The sequence below is a fragment of the Sander vitreus genome, chromosome 10, assembly GCF_031162955.1.
Source record: "Sander vitreus isolate 19-12246 chromosome 10, sanVit1, whole genome shotgun sequence".
NCBI lineage: Eukaryota > Metazoa > Chordata > Actinopteri > Perciformes > Percidae > Sander > Sander vitreus.
In genome coordinates, this window is record NC_135864.1 from 12,984,434 (window position 1) to 13,007,948 (window position 23,515).

At 39.0% G+C, this 23,515-nt stretch overlaps 6 protein-coding genes across 9 annotated transcripts; 3 read left to right on the plus strand and 3 right to left on the minus strand.

Annotated features, from left to right (window-relative positions):
- The first annotated feature begins 329 nt into the window (after nt 1-329).
- On the plus strand, nt 330-4,673 carry pttg1 (PTTG1 regulator of sister chromatid separation, securin). 2 transcript variants are annotated; one of them, XM_078261341.1, is made up of 6 exons: nt 330-509; nt 2,754-2,846; nt 2,944-3,080; nt 3,175-3,262; nt 3,657-3,815; nt 4,540-4,673. In XM_078261341.1, the coding sequence occupies exons 2-6, from the start codon at nt 2,759-2,761 to the stop codon at nt 4,620-4,622; spliced, it is 555 nt and encodes a 184-aa protein (XP_078117467.1). In that variant the 5' UTR covers nt 330-509; nt 2,754-2,758; the 3' UTR covers nt 4,623-4,673. The 2 variants fall into 2 exon arrangements, with proteins under 2 accessions (XP_078117467.1, XP_078117466.1); XM_078261340.1 differs by lacking the exon at nt 330-509 and adding an exon at nt 830-930.
- A 102-nt stretch (nt 4,674-4,775) lies between these two features.
- On the plus strand, nt 4,776-6,727 carry sowahd (sosondowah ankyrin repeat domain family d). Of its 2 annotated transcripts, none has more exons than XM_078260278.1 (2): nt 4,776-5,018; nt 5,199-6,727. In XM_078260278.1, the coding sequence occupies exon 2, from the start codon at nt 5,313-5,315 to the stop codon at nt 6,285-6,287; it is 975 nt and encodes a 324-aa protein (XP_078116404.1). In that variant the 5' UTR covers nt 4,776-5,018; nt 5,199-5,312; the 3' UTR covers nt 6,288-6,727. The 2 variants fall into 2 exon arrangements, with proteins under 2 accessions (XP_078116404.1, XP_078116405.1); XM_078260279.1 differs by lacking the exon at nt 4,776-5,018 and adding an exon at nt 5,022-5,106.
- A 389-nt stretch (nt 6,728-7,116) lies between these two features.
- rpl39 (ribosomal protein L39) lies at nt 7,117-9,713 on the minus strand. The gene is made up of 3 exons (XM_078260281.1): nt 9,587-9,713; nt 9,135-9,238; nt 7,117-7,312 (listed from the first exon to the last, which is right to left on the minus strand). Exons 1-3 carry the CDS (start codon nt 9,587-9,589, stop codon nt 7,264-7,266), a joined length of 156 nt encoding a protein of 51 aa, XP_078116407.1. The 5' UTR covers nt 9,590-9,713; the 3' UTR covers nt 7,117-7,263.
- Nucleotides 9,714-11,502: 1,789 nt separating this feature from the next.
- On the minus strand, nt 11,503-15,142 carry upf3b (UPF3B regulator of nonsense mediated mRNA decay). 2 transcript variants are annotated; one of them, XM_078260286.1, is made up of 11 exons: nt 14,897-15,142; nt 14,535-14,641; nt 14,337-14,443; nt 14,149-14,247; nt 13,706-13,816; nt 13,546-13,589; nt 13,257-13,445; nt 13,007-13,164; nt 12,593-12,920; nt 12,338-12,512; nt 11,503-11,738 (listed from the first exon to the last, which is right to left on the minus strand). In XM_078260286.1, the coding sequence occupies exons 1-10, from the start codon at nt 15,005-15,007 to the stop codon at nt 12,369-12,371; spliced, it is 1,398 nt and encodes a 465-aa protein (XP_078116412.1). In that variant the 5' UTR covers nt 15,008-15,142; the 3' UTR covers nt 11,503-11,738; nt 12,338-12,368. The 2 variants fall into 2 exon arrangements, with proteins under 2 accessions (XP_078116412.1, XP_078116411.1); XM_078260285.1 differs by having other exon boundaries at nt 11,503-12,512.
- Nucleotides 15,143-15,770: 628 nt separating this feature from the next.
- Nucleotides 15,771-17,333, plus strand: ndufa1 (NADH:ubiquinone oxidoreductase subunit A1). Its single transcript, XM_078260288.1, has 3 exons — nt 15,771-16,008; nt 16,144-16,233; nt 17,177-17,333. The coding sequence occupies exons 1-3, from the start codon at nt 15,907-15,909 to the stop codon at nt 17,195-17,197; spliced, it is 213 nt and encodes a 70-aa protein (XP_078116414.1). The 5' UTR covers nt 15,771-15,906; the 3' UTR covers nt 17,198-17,333.
- A 1,435-nt stretch (nt 17,334-18,768) lies between these two features.
- nkap (NFKB activating protein) lies at nt 18,769-22,711 on the minus strand. Its single transcript, XM_078260287.1, has 8 exons — nt 22,130-22,711; nt 21,148-21,228; nt 20,963-21,024; nt 20,759-20,854; nt 20,639-20,678; nt 20,356-20,547; nt 19,383-19,532; nt 18,769-19,215 (listed from the first exon to the last, which is right to left on the minus strand). The coding sequence occupies exons 1-8, from the start codon at nt 22,543-22,545 to the stop codon at nt 19,041-19,043; spliced, it is 1,212 nt and encodes a 403-aa protein (XP_078116413.1). The 5' UTR covers nt 22,546-22,711; the 3' UTR covers nt 18,769-19,040.
- Nucleotides 22,712-23,515: the final 804 nt, after the last annotated feature.

The window sequence follows — 23,515 nt, forward strand, 5'->3', positions numbered from 1 at the left end:
GCGCTACCCACTGAGCTCCCCCACAGGATGCCTTCATGGTGTCGTCCAGTGCGAATGGAAGTGAACCACAGTCATTGGACGTTGCATAGACAGCAAGTGGCAATTAAACCACGGGAAACACTGAACGCAACAAAGATGTTTTAATATGACTTCAACATATTAGGTGCAGCCATCATACACCATAGATACAATTAACTTATATATCTATGATCATACAGACTGTATAAGAGGCAGCCATAAACACACATATGATGTGTTTAAACAGATGAGGAAGTAAGATTGATTATACAGAAACAGTTGCATCTATTCGTTCGTCGTAACGTTAGATAATCTACAGGGACTAAATTCATAAATAAATTATTTTAAGAAAAGACCATTTAATGCTGCATTCATGTGGTCTCGAAATAATCGGGTAAATGAGTTCCTGATTGGGAAAATTCCCCTGAATGCCTCCTTAAATCGGAACAACAAGAAGGACATGGTGGACGAAAGTAACTGTTAGGTTAATGGTAAGAAACTTTTTATTAATATATTGCATATAATATATGTTTTGTTCACATGTAAGGGTATCAGGTTGTAAGTTGTAACCTTAGTTGCTAAACAGATAGAGTGAAAACTTATTTATTAGCATTAACCCTGATAACAAGTATATATATATATATATATATATATATATATATATATATATATATATATATATATATATATATATAATAGTGATATATAATTCACTATTGCAGCAGAAGGACGACTTTCCAACTCAGGAAATGGGACTATCCGAGGAGTAAAAATCCTCTGCTACAGCGACCAATAGGACGAAGGCGGTGAATTTAAAAAGGAGTCGGTGGCGTCACCGTATTTTTAGACCATAACAACTTTCTTGTCTGAGAGCGAGGAGAACAGTCAACGGCGTTAGCATACTTGATCGAGGTAACGTTAACGACAATACTGGTGCAACAAAGTTATTGTGGCATTTATCCGCTTTCTTAGCTAATACCATAGACTGTAGCTAGAGTTTTATAAACTAACGAATACGTGACCAAGGTAAGCTAGCTTAACGTTAGCTTTCGGCAAGATTTGGAATTTGTATCCTTAGCTTCAGCACAGCAAAAATTTATTAACTTGAACTAGCGTTAATTAAGCTAACGTTACGTCAATCAACGTTAACATTATTTGGCTGTTAAATGGCAGTAGGTTGGCTGGTTATGGTTAAGGTTGGCATTTTGAAACGTTAACGTTAAATACAACGAAACTGACGTTAACGTTAGCAGCAGAGACGTATGGTTAACTTTACGTTAGCAGTAGTCCGATCAACTAACGTGTTTTTTTTTTCGTTCTCGTGTGTGCAAAAGTTACAGTTTTGGTGGAACGTTAACTTGTCTTTAACTCGTTGCTATGGCAAACCAAAATCAAACTAACGTTAATTTGTGTTGAGTAGCCACAAGACAGAGTGACGTGAAAGTGCTAACATTAAACCCAAAACGGAGGATGAAGTCAGCCAGCTTGTATTTCAGTAGAGGATCACTGTCATTCATTGTCGGTAGCTACAGCTACTAAGTGCTGTAACATTTCCAGATTGGCAATTAGTTGAACTTTACTTTAAATGTGTAGTGTCAGATGCTGAGTAAACACTGGCTGGTTAACGTTACCTGCCATAAAGTGGATGGAGTTTGTTGGCACAGTTGTGATAACTCGGCTATGTGTTGATGAAGACTGACAGGTTAAAGGCTAGTAAGTGGATCTTGATTGTCAAAATATTTCCAAAGTCAAAAATGAACTTCACACTTTTTGGAATGCAACCAATGATTATTTGTCTGTCCTATAAAATGTTAGAAGAAAGTGAAACTGGCCAATCAAAGCCCCAGCGACGCCTTGGAGTTACAACAGTACAAAACTAACTTACTTTAGCCTTTGACTATCAACATAGTTGTGATTGATGCTGATTAAATGATTACTCTAACTTGTTTTTGGTGTAAGTTTCCCAGCGTTGGAGATATGGGCTGTAGAGATGTCTGCCTTCTCTCAAATATAATTAAACTAGATGGCACTTGGCTTGTGATGCTCAAAGCGGCAACAAAAAAATGCATTTGAAACGGCAATGTGTCGTTCCAGAAATCATGACCAGGTTACTAAAGATAATCCAGACCTTTCGTGTAGGAATTATTTCCAACTAGTTCCATGATATTCGACAGAAGGCAGGCCTCTCTATGGCCGACGTATCCAACACTGGGCAACTCGCACCAAAAACAATCTAGATTGATAAAATAAGGGGAGAATATGCTTCTTTAGTGTTTTTTGTTTTGGTTTTTTTACAGGTGAACGGTCCCTTTTAATGATGACTTGGTTCCATTTATTTAAGTGTCCCTTGAGCCTGCATGAACTATAGACCTTTTTCACAGCAGACATGTTGACATGTCATAGTAGGAAAAGCACAGGTGTATTCTAAACCATTAATGATGGCTGCATTCCACTTAGGAGAGGCCCTGGTATTGAGCATGCTGACTCACTGAAATGGCCTACTGGGACACTTGATGGAATCGAGCCATCGTTAAGGTTATTTATTTCAGCTGTGCTTTTCCTACTAAAAGTCAAAATGTCTGCTGTTAAAAAGGTCCATACCAGGGCCCTGTGAATACGTCTGTGCTCTTCTTCTTGCTATGTGTCTAAATGTCTGCCACAGAAAGGGCGCTTCCATGAGTTGTAAGGTGTTGCAGTAGCTAATAATGTCGTTTTTTTTTTTTTTCCCCCCCCAGATACAATGGCCAACATAATCTTTGCAGAGCGGGAAAATGCATGTCTTTATCCACCTACTCTGAAGATGCGACAGCGGCTTCAGTCTGCTCCAGGTATGGAAATGCCAACCTAGTTCTGAGATATTTTCTTGTTCTCGCAACAATATTGGTCCATGTGGAAATGTGCATTCTTTGCTTTCCCCCCAACCAGAGAAACTCTTATCTCCTATGACTGCCAATACCTTACACACTCCTCTGCCATCTGGTCGTAAGGCTTTTGGTGCTGTCAACAAAAAAATCCTAACCCCTGCTGTCAACACACAAGAGAAGAAACTCTTAAAGTCACAGGTTGGAATAACCATAAGAGTTACAAACTAAAAGTAATGTCAAGCTATACTGTGACATATTTGCTCTATAGCTGTAATGTTTTGTTTCCCTACAGGAAACTAAAGTCAAACAGGCTTCAGACCAAAACTCCAAAGTGGGGGAATATCCAGAAATTGAAAAGTTCATCCCTTATGACCCACTAGGTAATTATGATGCCTTTAGTAGTGCTTCTGGTGCTACCAAAGAAGTTAGTATTTAAAATGTTTATAGTAATGCAGACTTTATAAAAAGTCATACATCAGCTGTTCACAATCACTTTTCAGGTATGGGTTGTAGTTATAAAATGCTGCTCAATCAGAAATGATACTCCTGCATAACTCCCACTGCAGCATCCCATTAGTTTTGCTTCCTAAAGTCCATTAATGGTTTATTCCCTCAGGACTTGGCCCATTAAGGCTCATCTACAGAAGAGACCTTGCACATGCCAGACATGTTAATTACTCAATATGTACAAGGTTCATTCACCCATGATATGGGTTTTTTTTTAAAAAAAAAAAGCTTATTTTAAAACATGCATTTTGATGTGTATTTTTCCAGAGTTTGAGAAGTATAGCATACCTGAGGATTTGATTGCTCTCAGCAGCTATGCTCTACCTGGACTGGCCTGTTTCCCACAAGCTCCACATCTGTGTGAGGACCTGGAAATGTTTGAGCCACTCCCAAACCTGTCACCTGTAAAGATGCCAACACGTTCAGGTATCAACTTCTTATTAGGACTGAATCTACACTTGTTTGGGATTAGGGAAAAAAAAAACATTTTTAGTGTCAGTTTAATAAACTGAAGTACAGGGTGGATAAAATCGTATTGCAGTATATCATTTCATGCCACAAAATCTCATTGATTGTACATTTCTAGAACAATTGTTTATGGATGAAATATCACATTAAATGTGTGACAAATTGATTTCATCATATTTAAGAAAAAAGAAATCCAGTATTGCCACAAAATGATTCTCATTGATTTGTCTACAATCATCAGATATTAAAGTGTGGTTCAAATCTGACCACTTTCTCATATATATATATATATATATATATATATATATATATATATATATATATATATATATATATATATATATATATATACATATATATATATATATATATATATATATACATATATATATATATATATACACACACATACACACATTACATGAAGAGTTCCAATATGGCTTACCCTGGTGCTATATAAATAAGTTGCAATTATGTGGAGTAACAGTTCTAGTAAATTAAATGTTAACCTGTCTGATGTGAATAATGGCCAGATTTCGAAAACATGCAGCGCTAAATAAGAACAATTGTCTGGCAGCTGTAGCCATTAAGTATGGGCACATGTTTTGGTTTGAAACTACAAATATATCATTAACTACAGGTATATTTAACCTACTCTATCATTAACTTCTCCCGTCTCCAGGTCATTGCTCAGAGCTGGATGCCTTTCTTCAAACACTCGATGAGCTGACTGTTGAACTTCCTCCAGAATCTTTTACGGACTGAATGTTTTTGTTATGAACAAATTTTTACTGAAATAAAGGTTTTTGTTTTTTATCTGTCCCTGCTATCACTTTTATTTGGTTTGCAGTTTAAGTTATAATTGGTGTCAGGGAAGTATTGGCTGTACTTACTTCCTGCTTTTTGAAGTCCATCAGTGGTCACGTGTGGGATTCTCGCCATTGGTTTTGCCTGAGAATGAGATTAGAATGAACTTTGTTTCAATTCCTCTTTTGAGGAAATGAGGAAGATAGCGGCTTACATCTATAGCTAAGTATTTGGTAGACAACCTTAAAATAACTCTATTTACCTATAACGGGGACTGAAGTGCTTAATGGTCGCTACAATTGGAGACTCGGTCACTGAATACGTGAGTCGGTGTGCGCTTATTAGGACACACAGGTGAGTAACATTGGCGTGACAGCAGCCTGATAGAGACGTTGATTTTTCTCGGATCGGGTATTACATTTGAACGTCTATCAATTAAGAAGTTAGTCTATTTGCTCTTAAGACTTTCAATTACATGTTTGCATTTCTTAAGTGTTTTGTGTGTATATTAAAAATAAACCCGTTTCCTCCCAGGACACGGAATGAGTCGAGTGGAGGGAAACTGTCCCGAGTTTATAATTTGTCATATCTTCGGGGTGTTGTCTAAAGGAAGTAGTCTTGAACTCAGCGTGCAAGGAGCCAAGCAGCATGTATGAGAGCAGATCAGATGATGGATGTGACTCCGCTGGATCTGAATCAGCTGTCAGTAATGCCACCCACGGCAGCGGGATATCCAGACAGGGCGCCGTTGTGGAGCGACTCTCGAGGTATGTCATGCCCAGTGCTTTCCAGCGTAGGTCGAGGCTGCAGAGGCAGATGGAAGTCACTGACAGCTCCGCACCGGGAGGACTAAAGAGGGAGGCTCCGGAGAGAGGCTCGTTCACACCCGCTATGCGTAAAAATTACCTGAAAGAGTTGCTTTTAAGCAATCCAACACACAGCGGGTTTAGTAGCGTACTGTCACAAACGAACAGTGTGTCCTCCGAGCCGGACGAAGGCTGGGCTTTGTATCCGATGGAGCACGCATGGATGCTGTCTGCAGTGGAGGGTAACTATGAAACCATACTGGAGTTCATCTCTGAGGACCCCTATCTGTTAACCAGGAAGGATTTCATCAGCGGGTACTCAGTTCTGCACTGGCTGGCCAAGAGAGGACAGGACGAGACTCTGCTCAAACTTTTAAAGTACGCAGAAAGTGCGGGGATCCCAGTGAATGTGAACGTGCGGGGCAGCGGCGGGCTCACCCCGCTGCATGTCGCCAGCATGCACAGGCAGTACATGGTCGTCAAGCTGCTGGTCGGAGCTTTCAGTGCCAACGTAGATGCCATGGACTACAATGGAAAGAGAGCCTGGCAGTATCTGAAGGGAGACGCCCCGCTGGAGATGAAGGAGCTGCTTGGGACCTGGGATGATGAGCACGGCTGTGGATGTGCGCAAAATATCAACAAAAACGTCAACAACAACAGCGCTGGCGCAATGAACATGACCGCATATGATGAGGTCGATCATGGAGAGACAGATGACGTGAACTCATTTGACCCGACTAAGACAAGGAGCAGCTGGGGGCTTGGGTCTTTAAGAAAGCTGCTAACCTCGTTTTCATTTCTTGGGAACAAAAGCTGAGTCTGGTTATGACAAGCCTCCAAATATGTGCATTATTTCAGTTTACCGTTTCAGTGGTTCCTAACCTTATGTAGGGCAAGAATCTTAGAGTCCTTACAGTTCTTAAAACAATTGTAATTTAAATCAGAATTCATTACAAAGCAACCCACATCGCTCTTTCAAGACAAACACTTCTAGTAAATTCTTGAGAACAAGTTAACGTAAATTCCTGCATAGCCATATTTTAACATTTAGGATTGAATAAGCAGAAATTGAAAATGAGCAGTGATGATCAAAAGGGATAACTTTTTTTTAAAGGTTTGCTTTTGTTGTCTGCACCATTTTACCTATGATGTATTTACTTTTCAGGGAGTCCTCATCCAGTAAAAGTACTGGCACTTGATCAGATTAGTTAACTTTAACTGAACCTGACTAATAAAAGTCTTACGGTATATACACAAGAGTTTGTGAACATTTCTTCCAACCTACCCAGTTCTGCTTGTGTAAACAATTCAATGTTAGGGATTGCTGACATGGCAAACCACTTAAAGTAAACATTATAGTTTGTGCTGCTACTAGATTCGGCTTCTTGAATAACAGTGCCGTCTTTGGCACAAGCAACAAAGCCAGAGCTTAGTAGTGGCCAAACTAGAAATAACCACAATCTTCCATGAAACCGTCGTAGAAATTCTCCTCTTAAAAAGTGCAGTCGCATTAAAGGCATGTGGTCAGGAGAGTGAAACCCTTGTCTTCCTACAGAGCTGTATCAGCAGCAACCCTCGAATGTAATGTTTGCCTCAGAAAAACAATGTTAAAAAAAAAAGTTATAAAAAGGCTGTACAGCCTCATATCAAGTTTGATCACAGATCTTTTATTGTCAAACATGAGCATAACCAGAGTATCTGTACAAAATGACTGCTGGTCCAGATAACATGGCTCCCTCCCTGCGGTCAGGCCCAGCAGATGTTGGGATGCTTGGATCCAGAGACCCTCATGTTTACAGGCCGAGCTTGGTCCTCCTCCAGTGTCTCCTCTTGGAGTTGTACCTGAAAACAAACATTAGAAACAAAACATTTCAGGTATGCTACAGTGACAAATTAACTATAAAACTGTTAAACATCGAGTGGAAAAAAAAAAAAAAAATGTTACTGAGGGCTGTACAATGTTTCAACTACCCTCTTTTACAGAAAGTTACTATTTAACTTACCAAAAGAGGGACACATCTATTCTGACAGTGTGGCTACTACATACACATAAATTGAGCTGAGATTAAAGGTTGAATAGTAAAGCTTGTTATAACAAAAAAAAAAAAAAAACTAAAAAAAAACTGCTCTGCACCTTGAGATGTATGGTCTGGGAACTGGTGTCCCATATTCATGGGAGACATTGAAACATGCATATCACCCCTGTAGTCAGTTGCTTGTGCAATTGAGTGGCAATTACTTCACTGACTAGGATTTTAAAAAATGACATGGAGCCAGGTGTGAAAATTGATTTTTACATCCAAGCTTTAGTGTTTATAGGCATTTTCCCAGTCCTGTATTAATGGTGTTCTTACTTATTTTCTTGGAGATGTCAAAACCAACTAAGAAGTCCACAGCTACTAAACAGATGATACCAGTCTTATTCAAATGAGTTCAGTTGAAACCATGCAAATTCTGTTGATGCTGCTCTTATTTCAGAGGCCACAAACTGACACATCCCAACCCTGTGTGATATATAGTCAATCACTTAAGATCACTGCAATAATCTGTTTTAAATCTTACTTGTAAATCCACCTCTGAAGAAACAATGACATGCATAATCTCTTTCCACTGGCACTAAATGATTGTAGCCATTATGAGAAAACATTGCAGACCATAGTAAAATGAAAACCCATTGAAATCCTTATCATCCATCATCATATATCAGCCATTTTGGACAAACAGTGAGATGTTCAGCTACAGAGCTTCCTCATCACCACCAGAGTGAGCAGGAGTCAGAGCTCTGTTGCAGAAAGATGCTCTCAGCAGGGTTAATGACAGCACTCTACTGCAATGAGTGCTGCAATTGCAGACCTGCTTTACATGACATTAAGCTCCTGTTCTGCATTAGTCAGCCAGTCGTACATCTTTGCACTTAATGATATCGGAGAGCTGAGACAAGCTCAAAAATGAAGTTGAAATTTAAAAAAACTATTAAAACAGACAAGCTCTCACAAGATGTAAACAATCCTCTACACCTTAGGAGACATTTCTTCTTTTGAACACTCAAACTTTACTGTGGAAATAATTGATTAAGTAAACCAAGTAAACATGGCAGTCCATATATTAGGTTTTATATTTCACTTAATTACCAATTCATAAGGTCTACATTGCAAAATGAATGCAGCAACCTATACAGCAGTCTAGACTATGTTCTATTTTATGGTCATTTTGGTGGCTATATGTGGTGCTGTAGAATTATGTTTCTTTGGTATCTTTAAATATGTAATGCATAACCAAACTTTACTCTGACAAGTCCTGCAAAAGCCTTATATTCTTATTTTATATATTCTGCACAAAATGAGATTCAAAGAAACTGATAAATATGGTTGTTACCCATTGTGCTTTTGTATAATGTATTTCATTTCCCATCTGACCCAATATCTGTGAGCATCTTGATCATCATTAAAATTGGGTTAGAAATGACTGCATGCTTGTTCTATTAAACTGCAGGAGTGCAAGTTAGGTGTACCTAATAAACTGGCAAATGAGTGTGAATATGAGTGACTCAATGTTGACTAACGTTATTCCATACGCTGTGTCCACATGTAACGTTACAAACATGGCAGCTTCATCTTGCATATGGTGCAACATACAAATAAACACAAACGCATTATAGACTCACCTGATCTTGTTTCCAGTCTTCATTCTGATCCACTGAGGAATGGGCCTGTTCTGTTTCTGCTTCTTAGCGAGGAAGCGCTTGATCCTGAAAGTCTTGTGGGACGACTAGAAACAACAAAGCGCGCCATTATTACCAGGTCAACACACAGATAGCGTTTCGATCCAATGTTATATAACTGCAAGTTTAAAGAAACACATTTAAAAGCATTTACGAAGTATAAATAAATAAGCAAGCAGCTAACATATATAAAAGGAAGTTACAGGCTAACATGCGTAGCTCTACAGAGTGGGAACCAGCTAGCATCATTGAGCAGCTTTAATAGGCTGATATTCCCTCTTTTTAGACAACATACATATGTATGAGGTACTATTGACATATTTATAAATCACACAATATAGTTGTGCGGGTTTACAGGGGCTGCTGAAATGGATGTTTAAAGATTTTGTATTTACCATTTTGTCCCCAGTCCTTTCCCTACTATGGCGGTGGCCGAAGAGAGAGAAGGAAGTGACGTCGGCCCTTTTATCCAATAAGCGTCCGTCCAACTGGCTCCAAGTTCTACACACAGCGACACCATTGGGAGGGTTTGTTAACATGCGTCCTGTTCTGGTTCTATCGCCTGTATTTTTTGGGCAGGATGTCAGTACATTTATTTACCCAACAAATTGACTATGAATTTTCCTTGTCACATGAAAATGTATTGTTTTGGTTCTTTTCTTATATTTCCATCAAGACAAATAAATACTACATAATTAGTTTGATACTGTTACTCGCTAAATGTCATATTCATAAGTCTAAATTTGCCACCCACAAACCATCTTTTTTAATATTCGAAAATGAACTCAAACATTACATTTAATCAATTCAATATTCTAAAAACAAAAAAGCTATTAAAACCATCAATCTATGTACCCACTATAAAATCTGTGATGTGATGTATTTGTTATTTAAGTGCAATCCCCCTGGCATAATGTGTACTTGTGTTTTGTTTATTTCTGTTCTGACTGCCTGTCTTTGAATGTTGACAATTTTAAAAAAATTGTAACGCAACGCAGCATAAAAAAAAAAATCTTAGGACCTTCAGCCATGATGTGTGATGTGTCTACTTAAATACAGTTCTGAGATATGTGTACTACATGATGCTACTTTATACTTCTACTACTATTGGGGAAATGTTGCACTGTTTGCTCCACTTCTGTTACTTTTCAGATAAAGATATTACATACAAAACATATTAAAGAGTTTAAAAAAAGATACATTGCTATGGATGAAACTAGCCAAAACTAAATAAAGTAGTTAATTGGCTTCACCTCAACCTGCTGCAACATTAAAACTCTGCTTAATGCTCATATTAATATAACAGAATAAAAAGTCATGTGTATAGTGAATGCTTTCACATTTGACATGATGATACTTCAGTACTTTTACATCTTGGTATTACAACTTATACTTAAAGAGCATACTGAGGTTAGAGCCCCCAGTGAATCACTGCATAGGAAAATAATGTAGGAACAATATTAAAATATACGGTAAGTATAAATATACTACTAAGGCTTCTGGGGTCCTTTTTGAACGAAAATCTGAGTACTGCGTCCACCACTACCCGTGTTGTATACCTACTGATCCTAGACACTAAAGGTGAAATGCATACAGTATGTATGTTTATCTGAACAGATCCAAATGTTTTGAACTAAAGGTAGATTACCACCTGGGTAAAGTGGACAGCTGCAGCAGACACTGAAGGCCCCAAAGGCCTAAGGTTTACTACATGTTAATATCAACTAAAGCAGGGTACGCATTATAAGTTCATTTTGGGTCAAATCTAGTGCTCTAATGATACATATTTAAGTTGATTAAATAAAATTACTATTCCATCACAGGAGTATTCGGAAAAACAAAATAACCTATCCTAGACTTCAGGAAGTGCATAGCTGACCCCCCTCCCATCTTCATAAATGGAGACTGTGTGGAAAGAGTTCAAATTGAAATTCCTGGGAATCCACATATCAGACAACCTCTTCTGGTCTACTAACACCACAGCTGCTGTCAAAAAGGCACAGCAGCGTCTGCACTTCCTGCAAGTTCTTAGGAGAAACAACTTGTGTGGCTGCTGGCAACTTTCTACCACTCTGCAATAGAGAGCATCATAACTTACTGCCTCACAGTGTGCTATGCTAGCTGCTCAGCAGCAGACAAAAAAAGCACTGCAGTGCACCCAGCCTAGTTAAGTGGAGGAAGAGGTGAACAAAACGGAACCACTGTAGTGTTTTGAAATAGCTAAAACAAAAATACAAGTTAAAGCTATTAAAAACCATCAGTGCATTTCAAGGCTGAACGTTTCCCCAGAGAGGAAAAAAGACATGAACACTTAAGCAAATACCTTTTATTTCCAGTCAAAAGTGGCAACTGTATGTTAGCATAACCAGCTGTGATGTTTTCTCATGCTGTATTCAGTTTAGTGCAACACACATTAATGTTTAAGGGGTTTCAGATAAGAAAACGAGTGGGGGGGGCAGCACAGGTTGATCCCTCTGATTGACGTCGGCATGCAGACGTGGCTGTCACATGGCAGTCTAGTCAGAAATGGCTATTTCTCCTCAGTCACTGTATGAATAAATCACATGATCCCAAATCAGGTAAGTACAGGCTAAGTACTTCAGCATATATTGTGCCTGTGTGACTATTTTTACAGTTACAGACCATGAAAAGTTTTAATAAAAGCTGCACATACATTTGGATTGTCTAGCTCCCCAGGCAGAAGAAGATGTAATTTCCATGTGTACACCTCAAACTGAAAATGTCTATGCTACAACAGAAATCTCATTCAAGACAGTGTTGAAACAATATTGATGAGCTTGGCAATGTTACATATTGAGTAAACAGAAAGTTAACAACTTTGATATGGATTATGTTGAAAACCAAAGCTTTACATCAGAGAAATTGTACTGAAATAAGGTCACTTTGAGTTCATGAAAGCTTTGGCTTTACCTAATGTGCCCTACAGCCAAACTCTTTCCAAGGTGCCTTTCCTAAAAAATAAAACTAAAGAGGGTCACATTCAGGCACTAAGAGACTCCGCAATCACAGCTCTTCCTCCGAGACTGGGAGAGCCGGATGGAGCCCTGCTTAAACTGCAGTGCATGTTGCCCTGAGGCGCCACATTGCTGCTCTGAGCCTCACAGGGCTGTCTCCCCTCTCCTCACCAAACTTAAAATGCCATAAGTAGAAATCTGCTCAATCGTCTCCTTTGTCAGCCACTTTCTCGGTCTCGGTCACAGTATCTGGCTTTCTGTCGCCAGAGTTGGATTCGGCTCCTCCTCCACCCCTTCGATTCCGGCTTCTGGCCCCTGGCTGGTACAGCTGAATCGCAGGCCGGTCCTTTTGTACAGAAACAACTCTTTTAGAAAAAATGCTTGCAATTGCAAAAAGTACTTGATTCAAGAGGGTCGAGTCATCACCTTATTTCGTAGTCGCTCTCTTTTACCACTGTCTTCCTTCTTGTGGTCTTTGGCAGGCCTCTCCGGCCTCTCAGAGTGAGCGGAGTCTCCAATGTGTTCACCCTTTTTCTTCTCCAAGACACGCTCTTTATCTTTTTTGACTTCCTCCTCCCTCTTCCTGTATGAGTTCTCTCCATCCTGCCACTCTCTCCTTCTCCGGCGATCTTCGTCCTGTCGCCTGACGCGCTCCTTCTCTTTCTGCCGCCGCTCCTTCTCCCGCTCTCGATCTCGCTCTCTGTCTCGGTCTGGGTCTCGCTCCCTGAACTCCTTCCTCCCGTCTTCGTCAACTCTGTGTGTAAAGCACAAATCCGGTTTAAATATTTTGTTCAAAGTGGGAAATGTATTTTTTTTTTTTAAATGACTGAAGCAACTAACTTCCTTCCTCGATCCTCTTTATTTTCAATGTGCTGACGCCTCTTATGATCAGCGCTCCCTATGGATCTGTCCTCTTTATTTGGCCTCTCTGGTTTCTTGGCTTTTTCCTTGGGCTTCTCAGAATCAGCATCATCCCCTCTGTCTGGCTTCTTTAGGAGCTACACAGTTGAAAATAAAGACAAAATCATAATGTGGTATTGGAGATTATTGCATACTGTTTTAAACTGCTCCAATCGACTGCAGCACACACCTTAATTTTTGGTTCTTCTTTTACTAGGTCCTTGTCTTTCTCCAGCGGTTTCTCAAGTCTCTTTATCTTCTCTGCCTCTTTGCGCTTCCTTCTCTCCTCCTCTCTCCACTTACGACGCTCTTCATCACGCAGACGCTTGCGTTCAAACTCCCTCCTCCTCCTCTCTTCTTTCTTTTCCTCCCTAATTCTCTGAACAGCATAAAAAACAAGACATGAGGCCAGCCTTCTTCATGCATCTTAACAATTGTAACGAGAACACCACACTGTTGTGCCACAGTACTTTATTTACCTGTTTATTTTTCAGGAAGTCCAGCAGAGGAGTTGTTTTTTTAGCTTGAAGGGAGAAAAAAAAGTATGTTTGAATTCTTCCATCCAGCAGTGTGTCCGTTTAAAAATATATACAATGATGTTTTGGCTGCACTCTTTAATGTAAGGGACTGTTCACTTACCTACAAGTTCCTTTGATTTTGCCTCAATCTCTTCCAACAGGGTCTCAGGTGTTGATGCCAACTTGTCGTCATCGCCGTTGTAAAATTCAAGAAACTTCTTGTAATCAGGATCTGAAAGAAAAAATGCACCATACAAATAAAGACATGGTGATGCTTCTGGTAAGACTACTTCTCTACAGCTTAATATAGTACTATATAACTATACTAAATTGAAGTAAGGTATTTTCAGGTCAGACAAGACCACGAGTTTAAGAACAGTTATGACAACTACTAACTCTTTATGAAACAAAAGGCAAATATATTCACAAATATACACATAATAAATGTTGGCAGTTTGTTGCATGGTAGGCATCGTAAGTAAATAAAAAAGTACTACTAAACTCAACCATCACCAAATCTCTCTTTTCTATTATAACATAACCTATACCAGTAAATAGCTTTACCTTCAGTAATTGTTCCACATTTTGCATCCTTTTTCTTACTTCTTTTCTTGGCAGTCTTTTGAAAAGGTGCAAACTCCACAATGGCAGTATACTCCTGTCCTGTTTAAAAACAAGCATGACGATTCAATTCATGTCTGAGAAAAAAACTTAAGTTTGTGTATTTAGCTGTAAATGTTTGCTCTTCATACCTCTGCTGTCAATGAACACATATCCATCAAATCGATCTCTGAAGAGAACTATATCCTCTTGATTTTTGAAATTTATGTAAGCCCTTGCGAAGAGGTGAGGGTAAAGGCTGAAATGACAGAATACTCATGTCAGGTTACACTGTTAAGAGTCAGTGATAGTATTTTTTTAAATAATAAAACGTCTTTATATCAACTCACCTGGTGTCGTTGGAGAAAAACTCCAGGTAGTCCAGCTCTGGGAGAGGTTGTAAATGCTCCTCTAGCTCTTCCTTGGTCAGACTTGGTGGTAAACGTCTGATTACGATCTAAGAAAGAAGATATTATCACATCTGGGAGAACAATCAGACTGGAAAAAGACAACCATTAACTAATATTAACTTCCAGTTAGGGTAAGCCAAGTGACAATGTGTCTCACTATGTAAATTACAAAATGGACAATGCATGTTTATTTCCGACAAATCCAAGCTAGTTAAAAGCATGCTGTTATTTCATTAAACTAACGTTATTAGTATCCATAACTGACGACTTGTAACGTTAGCAAACGTGGCTAGCAAGTTTACCTTTGTCATGGCCTCTTTCTTTTCCTTGGACTTCTCCGTCTTTTCTCCATCTTCACACTTTATTTCCAATTTTCGCTCCCTCGGCCGAGCATTTTCCTTGTCTTCCTTCATAGTTGAAAAGCTACTTCGTCCTGCGGTTGTATTTCATCTCATTCCGCAGACTTGTTTACTTTTTTAGCAAGTTAGCGGACTAGTAGCAACCGACCGAACTAACCGTAAGCGAGTGGCGATGTCGAAGGCATGTCCCGCCCTACTCTACTTCTGATTGGCTTACCCTGACCTGGCTAAACCTAACCAACCCAACCAGAGCAGAGCAGAGCAGAGCAGACAGTGAGTGCTTGCCAATCGGAGGGAGAGCAATGCCTTCGCCATCCTAGGGAAAAAAACTTCCTTTTCTTTTCCCTCTGATGGGTGGGCCTGCAGTTGCGCATCACTGCCAGAAGGGGGCCTTGTGAGCGAAAATATCCATAGCGAAAACAAGCTTTCCTGTTTCGGATGCCCTCCAGAATAAAAGCTTTAAATTTAAGGTAATAGATTGGTGCAGTTTGTTTTGTATGAGACACACATTGTCACACAAACTAGGCGAGTGTTCAGTTAGCAACTAATGTCATAATAATTATTTAATCTAAAATAGCAATTACAAGTTATATTCGCTACTGAGTAAACTCTTCCCAAAACATTCGATGTGAAGTCTAAAATGTCATTCCTCTATGTAACGTTGGAAGTACTGTTTTAACAAATTAATTATAAATTTAGCAACAGAAAATATCTCTCAGAATGTATACTAACGTTTGACGGCAAAATAGTCTAGTTGTTTGTAAAACATGACGAGTTTTATCTGCTGACGCTTTTCTTTTGAAAACACTCAACAGGAAGCATTTTCTTGTACTGTAGCGGTCGTCAAGAGAGTCGACATTTTGTTAGCTTCTTAGCAAAATAAACTGAGTCTTAGGGCAACTTTGTTGTTATCTAAGTGGCTCTCTGTCGTCTAACAGTTACCGGCTGTTATCATGTGGTATGAAATTTTGCCCGGCTTCGCCGTCATGACCGTGTGTTTGATTATTCCTGGCGTCGCCACCGCACAGATCCACAAGTTTACCAACGGAGGAAAGGTAATGATGCTGGATGCTAATGTGGCTCTGACCATGCTAATAAGTAGAATAAAGCTAAACCGTGAAACATGCTGTCTGTCCGCGTTTTGTACCCTAAGCTACTTGATTTAAAGGCTCTTGTTTTTTCCCCTGTAGGAAAAGAGAATCGCTCGGTATCCGTGGCAGTGGTATCTGATGGAGAGAGACAAGCGAGTGTCGGGATCAGGACAGCACGTCGATTCCAAGGTTAGTGACTAACCATGACGTGTGTTCACAGAAATATAACCTTTTGCGAGAAAACGCAAACGCTTTGAGTTATATATTTTTCAAAGAAAGAGAAAAATATTTTTTTAATACATTTTCACACCATCCAGCAGCCCTGTTTGGGGGTTGTCTTCCAGTTAGCCATTGACATTGCAAGTGTTTTTACCTCAGTGATTACCTGAGACCCTTTTAGCCAAAATGTAGCACACTATGAAATGAAACTAGCAATTTTGAAACTTGATAGATATATACTAAAGTAATATCTATATAATATAAAACACTGTAAAATGCTGAGTGATAATGGTAACTTATGCTTTTATTGGGGTAATTGTTGGTAATACTTAAGATGATGTAATGTAAACAATCAGATTACAACCTGTCATCTGCAGAAAAGACACTGACAGTAGATGGTACAAGCCTAAGTGGTACCAATACAAGAAAGAAAACATTTGCAAACATAAAGCTTGTTAAATGAATAATATACTTTAGTATATTCTTGCATTATGAAAGGGGATTCAGATATCTTTCTAATGTAATATCACGATATTTTTGACCAAATACCTCGATAGCGATACCGCAACAATATTGTAGTGTTGACTATTGGTGCTTTCACAAAATATTTACCCAATGAGATTTTTCATAAATAATCATCAGTAATGTGGATATAATGACTAAGTGGGTAAAGGCAAATAATAGAACAGTAAGTTCAGAAAATGATGTAACTTTACTGTAATGCAGGCTTTAAAACCAGGAAAAGACAACACTTATGCCACATTACGATATTACTAAGACGATATCTAGTCTCATATCACGATATCAGTATATTGATATATTGCCCAGCTCTAAAAGTAATTTTCCCCAAACTGTACAATTGCATGTATACTTAGAATTCCAGCAGAATTTTACTCTTTTTATTCCTCAACAGGGACTCGAGAACATCCACTGATGACAAAGAATATGAAGACCCTGATGAGAAGAAAGTTGTACATTAAAAGATTATATTTAACATTCAGCTGTTTGTTTTCAGTCTTTTAAGGCAATCCTACCTGTTATCAAATAAACTGTTCCACACTGGAAATCTTCTGAGGCTTCTCGGCTCATATGTTGGATTTCAATGGCAACCGACAAGAGATTGGTGCTCTAATCAAGTCATTGTTTTACACCTGTTCATATGTTGTGGTGCTTATACTGTATATGTTATGTCACCTGTAAAGGTGATAATCCAGTGTTGTATAAGAGGAGTATATTAATATTCTGTAGAGAGACTAGACATTGTTTGGGATAATGGTTATCATAGTTGTGATTTGTATTAAATGTCTTCTCCTGGTCGAAAGGCTGCATCAGTCAAAAAAACTCCAAACTAATTGAATTGTTTAGAGTAAATTAACAGCGAGACGATCTGCCTGCCAATAGAGCTGAAAACTAATCTGCCACTATTTTGATATTGGAAACATTAGGTAATTGTTTGTCAAATGTTAGAAATTGCTGCTTTTCAATGTTTTCTATCATTGTCAGTTGAATGTCTTGTTGGTTGGTTTTGTTGTTCAGACACCACTGGACCTTACATGGTGTTTTGAGAAGTTGTACATTTTTCAAAATATTCTATTTAAAGCTATAGTGCGTAGTGGTCATCCCAATGAGGGATTATAAGTAATGACAACACCACTTTTGTTGCATCCACATGATACAGCCTTCCATAATCACGCCCCCTCCCTCCTACACGCAGTTGCTAGTAGCCAAGGAGGACACGGATGATTTAAAAAAACAAAAAACAAAAAAAACAAACATGTTGGACTCTTCAGAAGCGGTAATTATCTTCACTCGAGTTTCTGCAGACGAAAGTCGCCAGACAACACCATGTTCCAAACACAGCCATGCTGAGAAATACAGAGAGTTTTGTGAAGCCGATAGTCTTAATTAGCTTTGTATCAACTCATTTGGCAATGGCTTGAATGTAACGGACGTTCATTAATACTAAAACTTTAGATTTATTAATTGATTCATGAAAATGATCAACAGATTAATTGATACTGAACATTTTTTTGCAGTCTTGTTATCCATCATGTCCACATTTAAAGACTGGTTTGAAAATATGGTAATATCCAAAATATCAGGAGGTGTTTGAACCAAAAACCTACTTGACTTTACCAATATCTACCAGCTCCAGGGAACTGGTTGAAACAGGATAGATAATAAATGTTATTCAACTATTAGTGAACTATACTCAGCATAAACCAGATGAACATATTGACAGTAGCAGCTCAGGTGAATACGCACAATCATATTGTACATATTGCACTTTGGTATAATTTAAAAGATTGCTCTAAGTCAGTGATTCTGGGTTTAAGGAGTCAAAAGATAAATCTGAGAGGTCACAAAATGATTAAGAGAATAGAAAGCTTGACAAAATGATGTTCAGTTTTTCAACATTTTTCTAATCTTTGCTTTTTCACTTATAAATTACCGGAAGTTTTTTTTTTTTTTTTTTTTAAACCAAAAAAATGTGGAAACCACAACTTGATAATGAAAGTTTATTTACCGTTGTGATCCGGATAATTTGCAAAACATTAACAAGATCAAATTAAAGTTGACGATTGAAAGGGAAGAGAATATTATACAACAGAATACTTCTCAGTCTCACTTTTCTTTACAATTAAAATCCTTCTCCACACTGTACATTCAACCTAAACTGAATGTGATTATTGTCCAAACAAATACAACATTAATACCCCAAGAAAAAAAAGTAAAGGTGTCCTATAAAAAAGGGGTAATCTGTAGAGATGTGATGTTCACTTCTCCTCCTTGCCCTTGGTTTTCCTGTACACCATCTCCCTGAAGCTCGACAGGATCTTGCTCTCTCTCTTCCTCCTCTCCTCCTGGTTGAAGGACGCCAGAGCTCTCTTTTCGTCTGCACTGTAGATCTGGTTTTCCTTTCTCAGACGCACAGCCTCCATACGACGATGTCTGCAGGGTTACATTTGAAATTTGTGAGTATCACAATAATGATAAATGCGTGCGTCTCGTTGCATCATACGGACATCTGAAACGTCGGCAGTTATTAATTTGCTGCAGTACAAATTGTATCACCGCCACGGTGAGAGTTTATAGTCCTACTTCTAAACATCACGTACCTGCTGCCGCTCATCACGTAGCCAGACTTCTCAAAGTTTGCGATCTCGTCGCTGGTGAGACCGATCTCGCCTCTTCTCGGGATACGTTTGCCTGCTTTCACGTACTCCGCCATCGCAGCACCTTCACCTGGCAACAGCGCATGACCAAAACTGGAAGAAGAAAAAAAAATGCACTTATTAAAAAATGACTGTAAAATAAAAAATGATATGTGCTGTTAATACAGATGTTTGCTTCCTCTTATCAGAGTAAAGACTAGTTCGTACCACTTGGTAAGCCAACTTCTAGGGCTGCAACTGATGATTATTTTTATTATCTCATTGCAGATGATTTTCTCGATCAACTGTTTGGCCTACATGTCAGAAAATGGTAAAAATTAAAATGGACGTCACAAGTTCCTAAGGTCCAAGCTGACTATTTTCGAATGTCTTGTTTTGTCTAACAGCCAAAAACCATAAGACATCATACAAGGAAAGAAAAACAGCAAATATTCACATTTGAAAAGCAGGAATCACTGAATTTACAAGACTAAGAGTCTACAGCTATCTGTGAGGCTGTAGGTGTGTGTGGTGCTTTAAGGGAAATGATGAATGCTTGATGGAATCACTGATATTCTGCTCTAAACTGCACTAAAACAGAATTACGACAGGAAGTTGGCCTCATGTCATTGCTAGCAAAGATAACCTGTCCGTGTTATGAATTTTGGGTGTTCTCAGACAATTCTAAATCACCAGAGCCACACCGAATCTGCAGAATTAAAAAATATTTAAAAAAAGAAAGAAAAATAAATACATAAAAAACGTAGAATGGTAAAACATCTCCAGTCCAAGGAGAAAAACAGTCCGCTAAATTCCACAGATTTTTATTCTGGCTCATCACTGAAAACTGTGGCGATTCTGTTTGGGTCTGCTAATCACCACGATGTGATGAGCATTAGTAGCGTGACGTAAACTGCAACAGTAAAAACAGACTCACTCCAAAGGTCGGTCGTCCTGGGACATGTGTGTGAGCGGGGCTTCGGGGCCAACCACGTGTTCGTCCATGCAGGTTTTCTCCACCCACATCACCCCGTTGGGATCCTCCTCTTCCTCCTCTGACTCTTCACTGCTGGGGTTACTCGACTCCTTGCGGCTCTTCTTCACCTTCTTCTTCTTGGACTTCTTTGACCTGTTTGGCAACGGGAAGAGATGTTTGGTTAATCAAAATGGCCTTTTTCCGTGAGAATGAAGCTGGCGTATAGCTGCATGTTAGCACTTACTTCTTGCTCTTCTTTTTCTTTTTCTTCTTCATTTCTTCCTCTGAAAGATAACATGACATTTAAGCTGATAAAACTTGTGAAATACACTTTCTAAAATGATTGGTATTACGAGTGTCTTACCGTCTGAATCTGACTCTAGCTCGCTGTCCTCTGAGTGCTTTTTGTTCTTTTTTTTCTTGGATTTCTTCTTCTTTTTCTTCTTCTTTTTTTTTTCTTCTGTGAACAACAGAGATTTCTTCGTAAATACAAATGGCATTCAATATGCCTGTAATTTATTTTTATTACTTTTGCTTTAATTTTTTATTTAAACACTGTGTGCTGTACCTTCTGAGCTCGATTCTGAGCTGCTGTTTTTCTCGTCTTCGACCGGTGTGAATTCATCAGAGCTGTCGGAGAACAAAGAAATAAACATGTGCAGTGCTGGAGAAAAAAAAAAAAAAGTGTGGTGCTTCTTAAAAACAATATTGTACGATAAATGTGTTGCTATGAAGGACAGATTATTGACTTACTCTGGCTCTTTCACTCTTGGTGAATACCCCCAAACTTCAGGACAACCTAGCTCACCGATCCTCTCCCTCTCCTGCAGACGCCTGCAACAGAAAGACAGACAGATGCAGCATTCTAAACAAATAACTTATTATGTTATTATGTAACAATGTGGGGGGAGACCATTAAGGCAGCATTCATATCAGTTCCCCCATTTGTTTAAAACCTGAATAATTGTATGATTTGTATGATTAGCTGTACAGCTGTAGAGCTGTGCAACAAATCAACATTAGCAGTGTTGGAAAATACCTGTATTGATATTGTGAAAATGATTTCAACCATTCAACAGTCTCTCTTAAACCACATCTGGATAATTCAGCAAGTAAAGTCATGGTTAACTGTATTGAAACCTTTTGGACGATCAAGAAATATTCAAGAGCTTTTTAAAAACACTGATTTTTGTTTTGCATCGGATTTTCTGTAAATAGGTTTCTCCTCTTGATGCTTTTTACTATTATCAAGACAAGGCATTTCAAAACAATGTCAGAGGTATCAGTAACAACAAACCATGAAACCCACTAAAATAACGAGAATATAATATTAAGGACATTTTTGGTAAGGTATTCACTAGTCACTGAAGAGAAAACAAGGTCATCAGGGTTACCTCAACTTGGGCTTGGAATGTACACATATTTAACCTGAATAACAAAGTGGGGGCATTGTTGAAAGACATCTACCAGACAGGATATGTCAATGTCGAGGAGCATAAAACAAAAAGTATTTGACTCTCTTATACTTGTACAATTGAGACGTAATAATAAAAGGGATCTGAAGCCTGACCCATACTATGAACTAAAAGTCAGGATTTCTTGATCTCTGCTGCTTCAATTTATTTTATTATCTATCTTATGTGATCATAACTTCATAGAAAAGCATGACTGAATAGTTAGACCGACCCTTCAACGATTAATAGATTCATTGCCGTTTGGTGTTTCCATGCGTTACCTGGCAATAAAAGCCTCTTGTCTCTGTCTCTGAGCGTCGTCCCGCTGCTGTTCGTAGTAATAATCTTCTTTGAAGCTGCCGTGTTTTCCAGGAGCGTCCCGTTGCTCGGACCAGTGGTTGTGACTGATGTTGTTGTTATTGTTGGGACGCTCCCTGGACCTGGACCGGGACCGAGACCGGCTTCCGATGCGGATCCGCCTGATGTTTCTCGCCTCTCGGAATCGGCGGTCCCGTTCTTCGTGTTCCTTCTCCCTGTTGCGCGGCTTCGGGAGTTTCGGCCCGAAGCTATACGGAGAAAGGCTCCGTTCGCGGCTGTCGCTGCGGTGGCGGCTGCGGGAGCGAGTGCGGGGTCTCCGGGCCCGAGGACTCCGAGGCTCCCCGCCGCCGTCAGAGCTCGAGCGATCCGACAGTGGCATACCTACTGACTGCTTTAAATTCACACCGAAAATACGGGACACACTAAAGACACAACGTTGGTATTTTGAGGAAGATTAAGAGAAAAATTAACACGCGTCCAAGTTTTCTGTAATACGCAACAAGCACTAACCAATAACAGGAAGTCAAGATACGTCCGTTCCCAAACAGAAACCGGTCTTCCTAAAATGCTGCACAAAGTTCCGCTTGCACTTTTTATGAGAAAATGTATAATACAATGTATAATCAATGCATGTATATTATACATGTATACACTAATGAAACCATGAAACCAAAGATTTAAAGATACTAAATACTATGTGCACACAACATTAATAGCAACGTTAAGTCAATTGAGACTGAATAAAATATATGGAGTAGACAAGGAAGTTGCAATACATAAAATACAAAAATGGCACTTGAGGCGATGGGGTCGGGTACTAACGGGTTAATTGTCTAAGATTACATTTATGAACTGCCCATTTTGATTTGCATTCAGTGTTTAAAAATACAATTGTTTCCAGTTGGACAGCAAAGCTCAAAAATACATAGACCAAAGGGTGGTTGGTGTGTTCTCTGTTAACATAGATTGAACCGTTGGCAAAGAAGTTTGTACTCTAAAAAAGATAACATTTCATGGTTTTGCAAAACTATTATCGACCTCGATTTGGATATAAGCACGTCCAGATGTGAAGTTTTGTAACTGTGTAACCTCAATTTCCGGTTTCACTTTGTCCGCATTTGTCTATGATCGGTCCCCATGATCGGTCCGCATACATTTGCATGCACCTAGCGGGAGCGCGCACAGCGTAAACAAAAACTGCAGCCAATAATAATTTCTAAGGCAAAGTACTGTTACAAAAAAATATATTCTGTGTGGTTCAACAATGGTGATCAATGGTTTTAAGTTTATATCTTATATGAACGTTTAGAGTCATCATTGTTAATTAGACTGTAGAATTAGCCTACTAA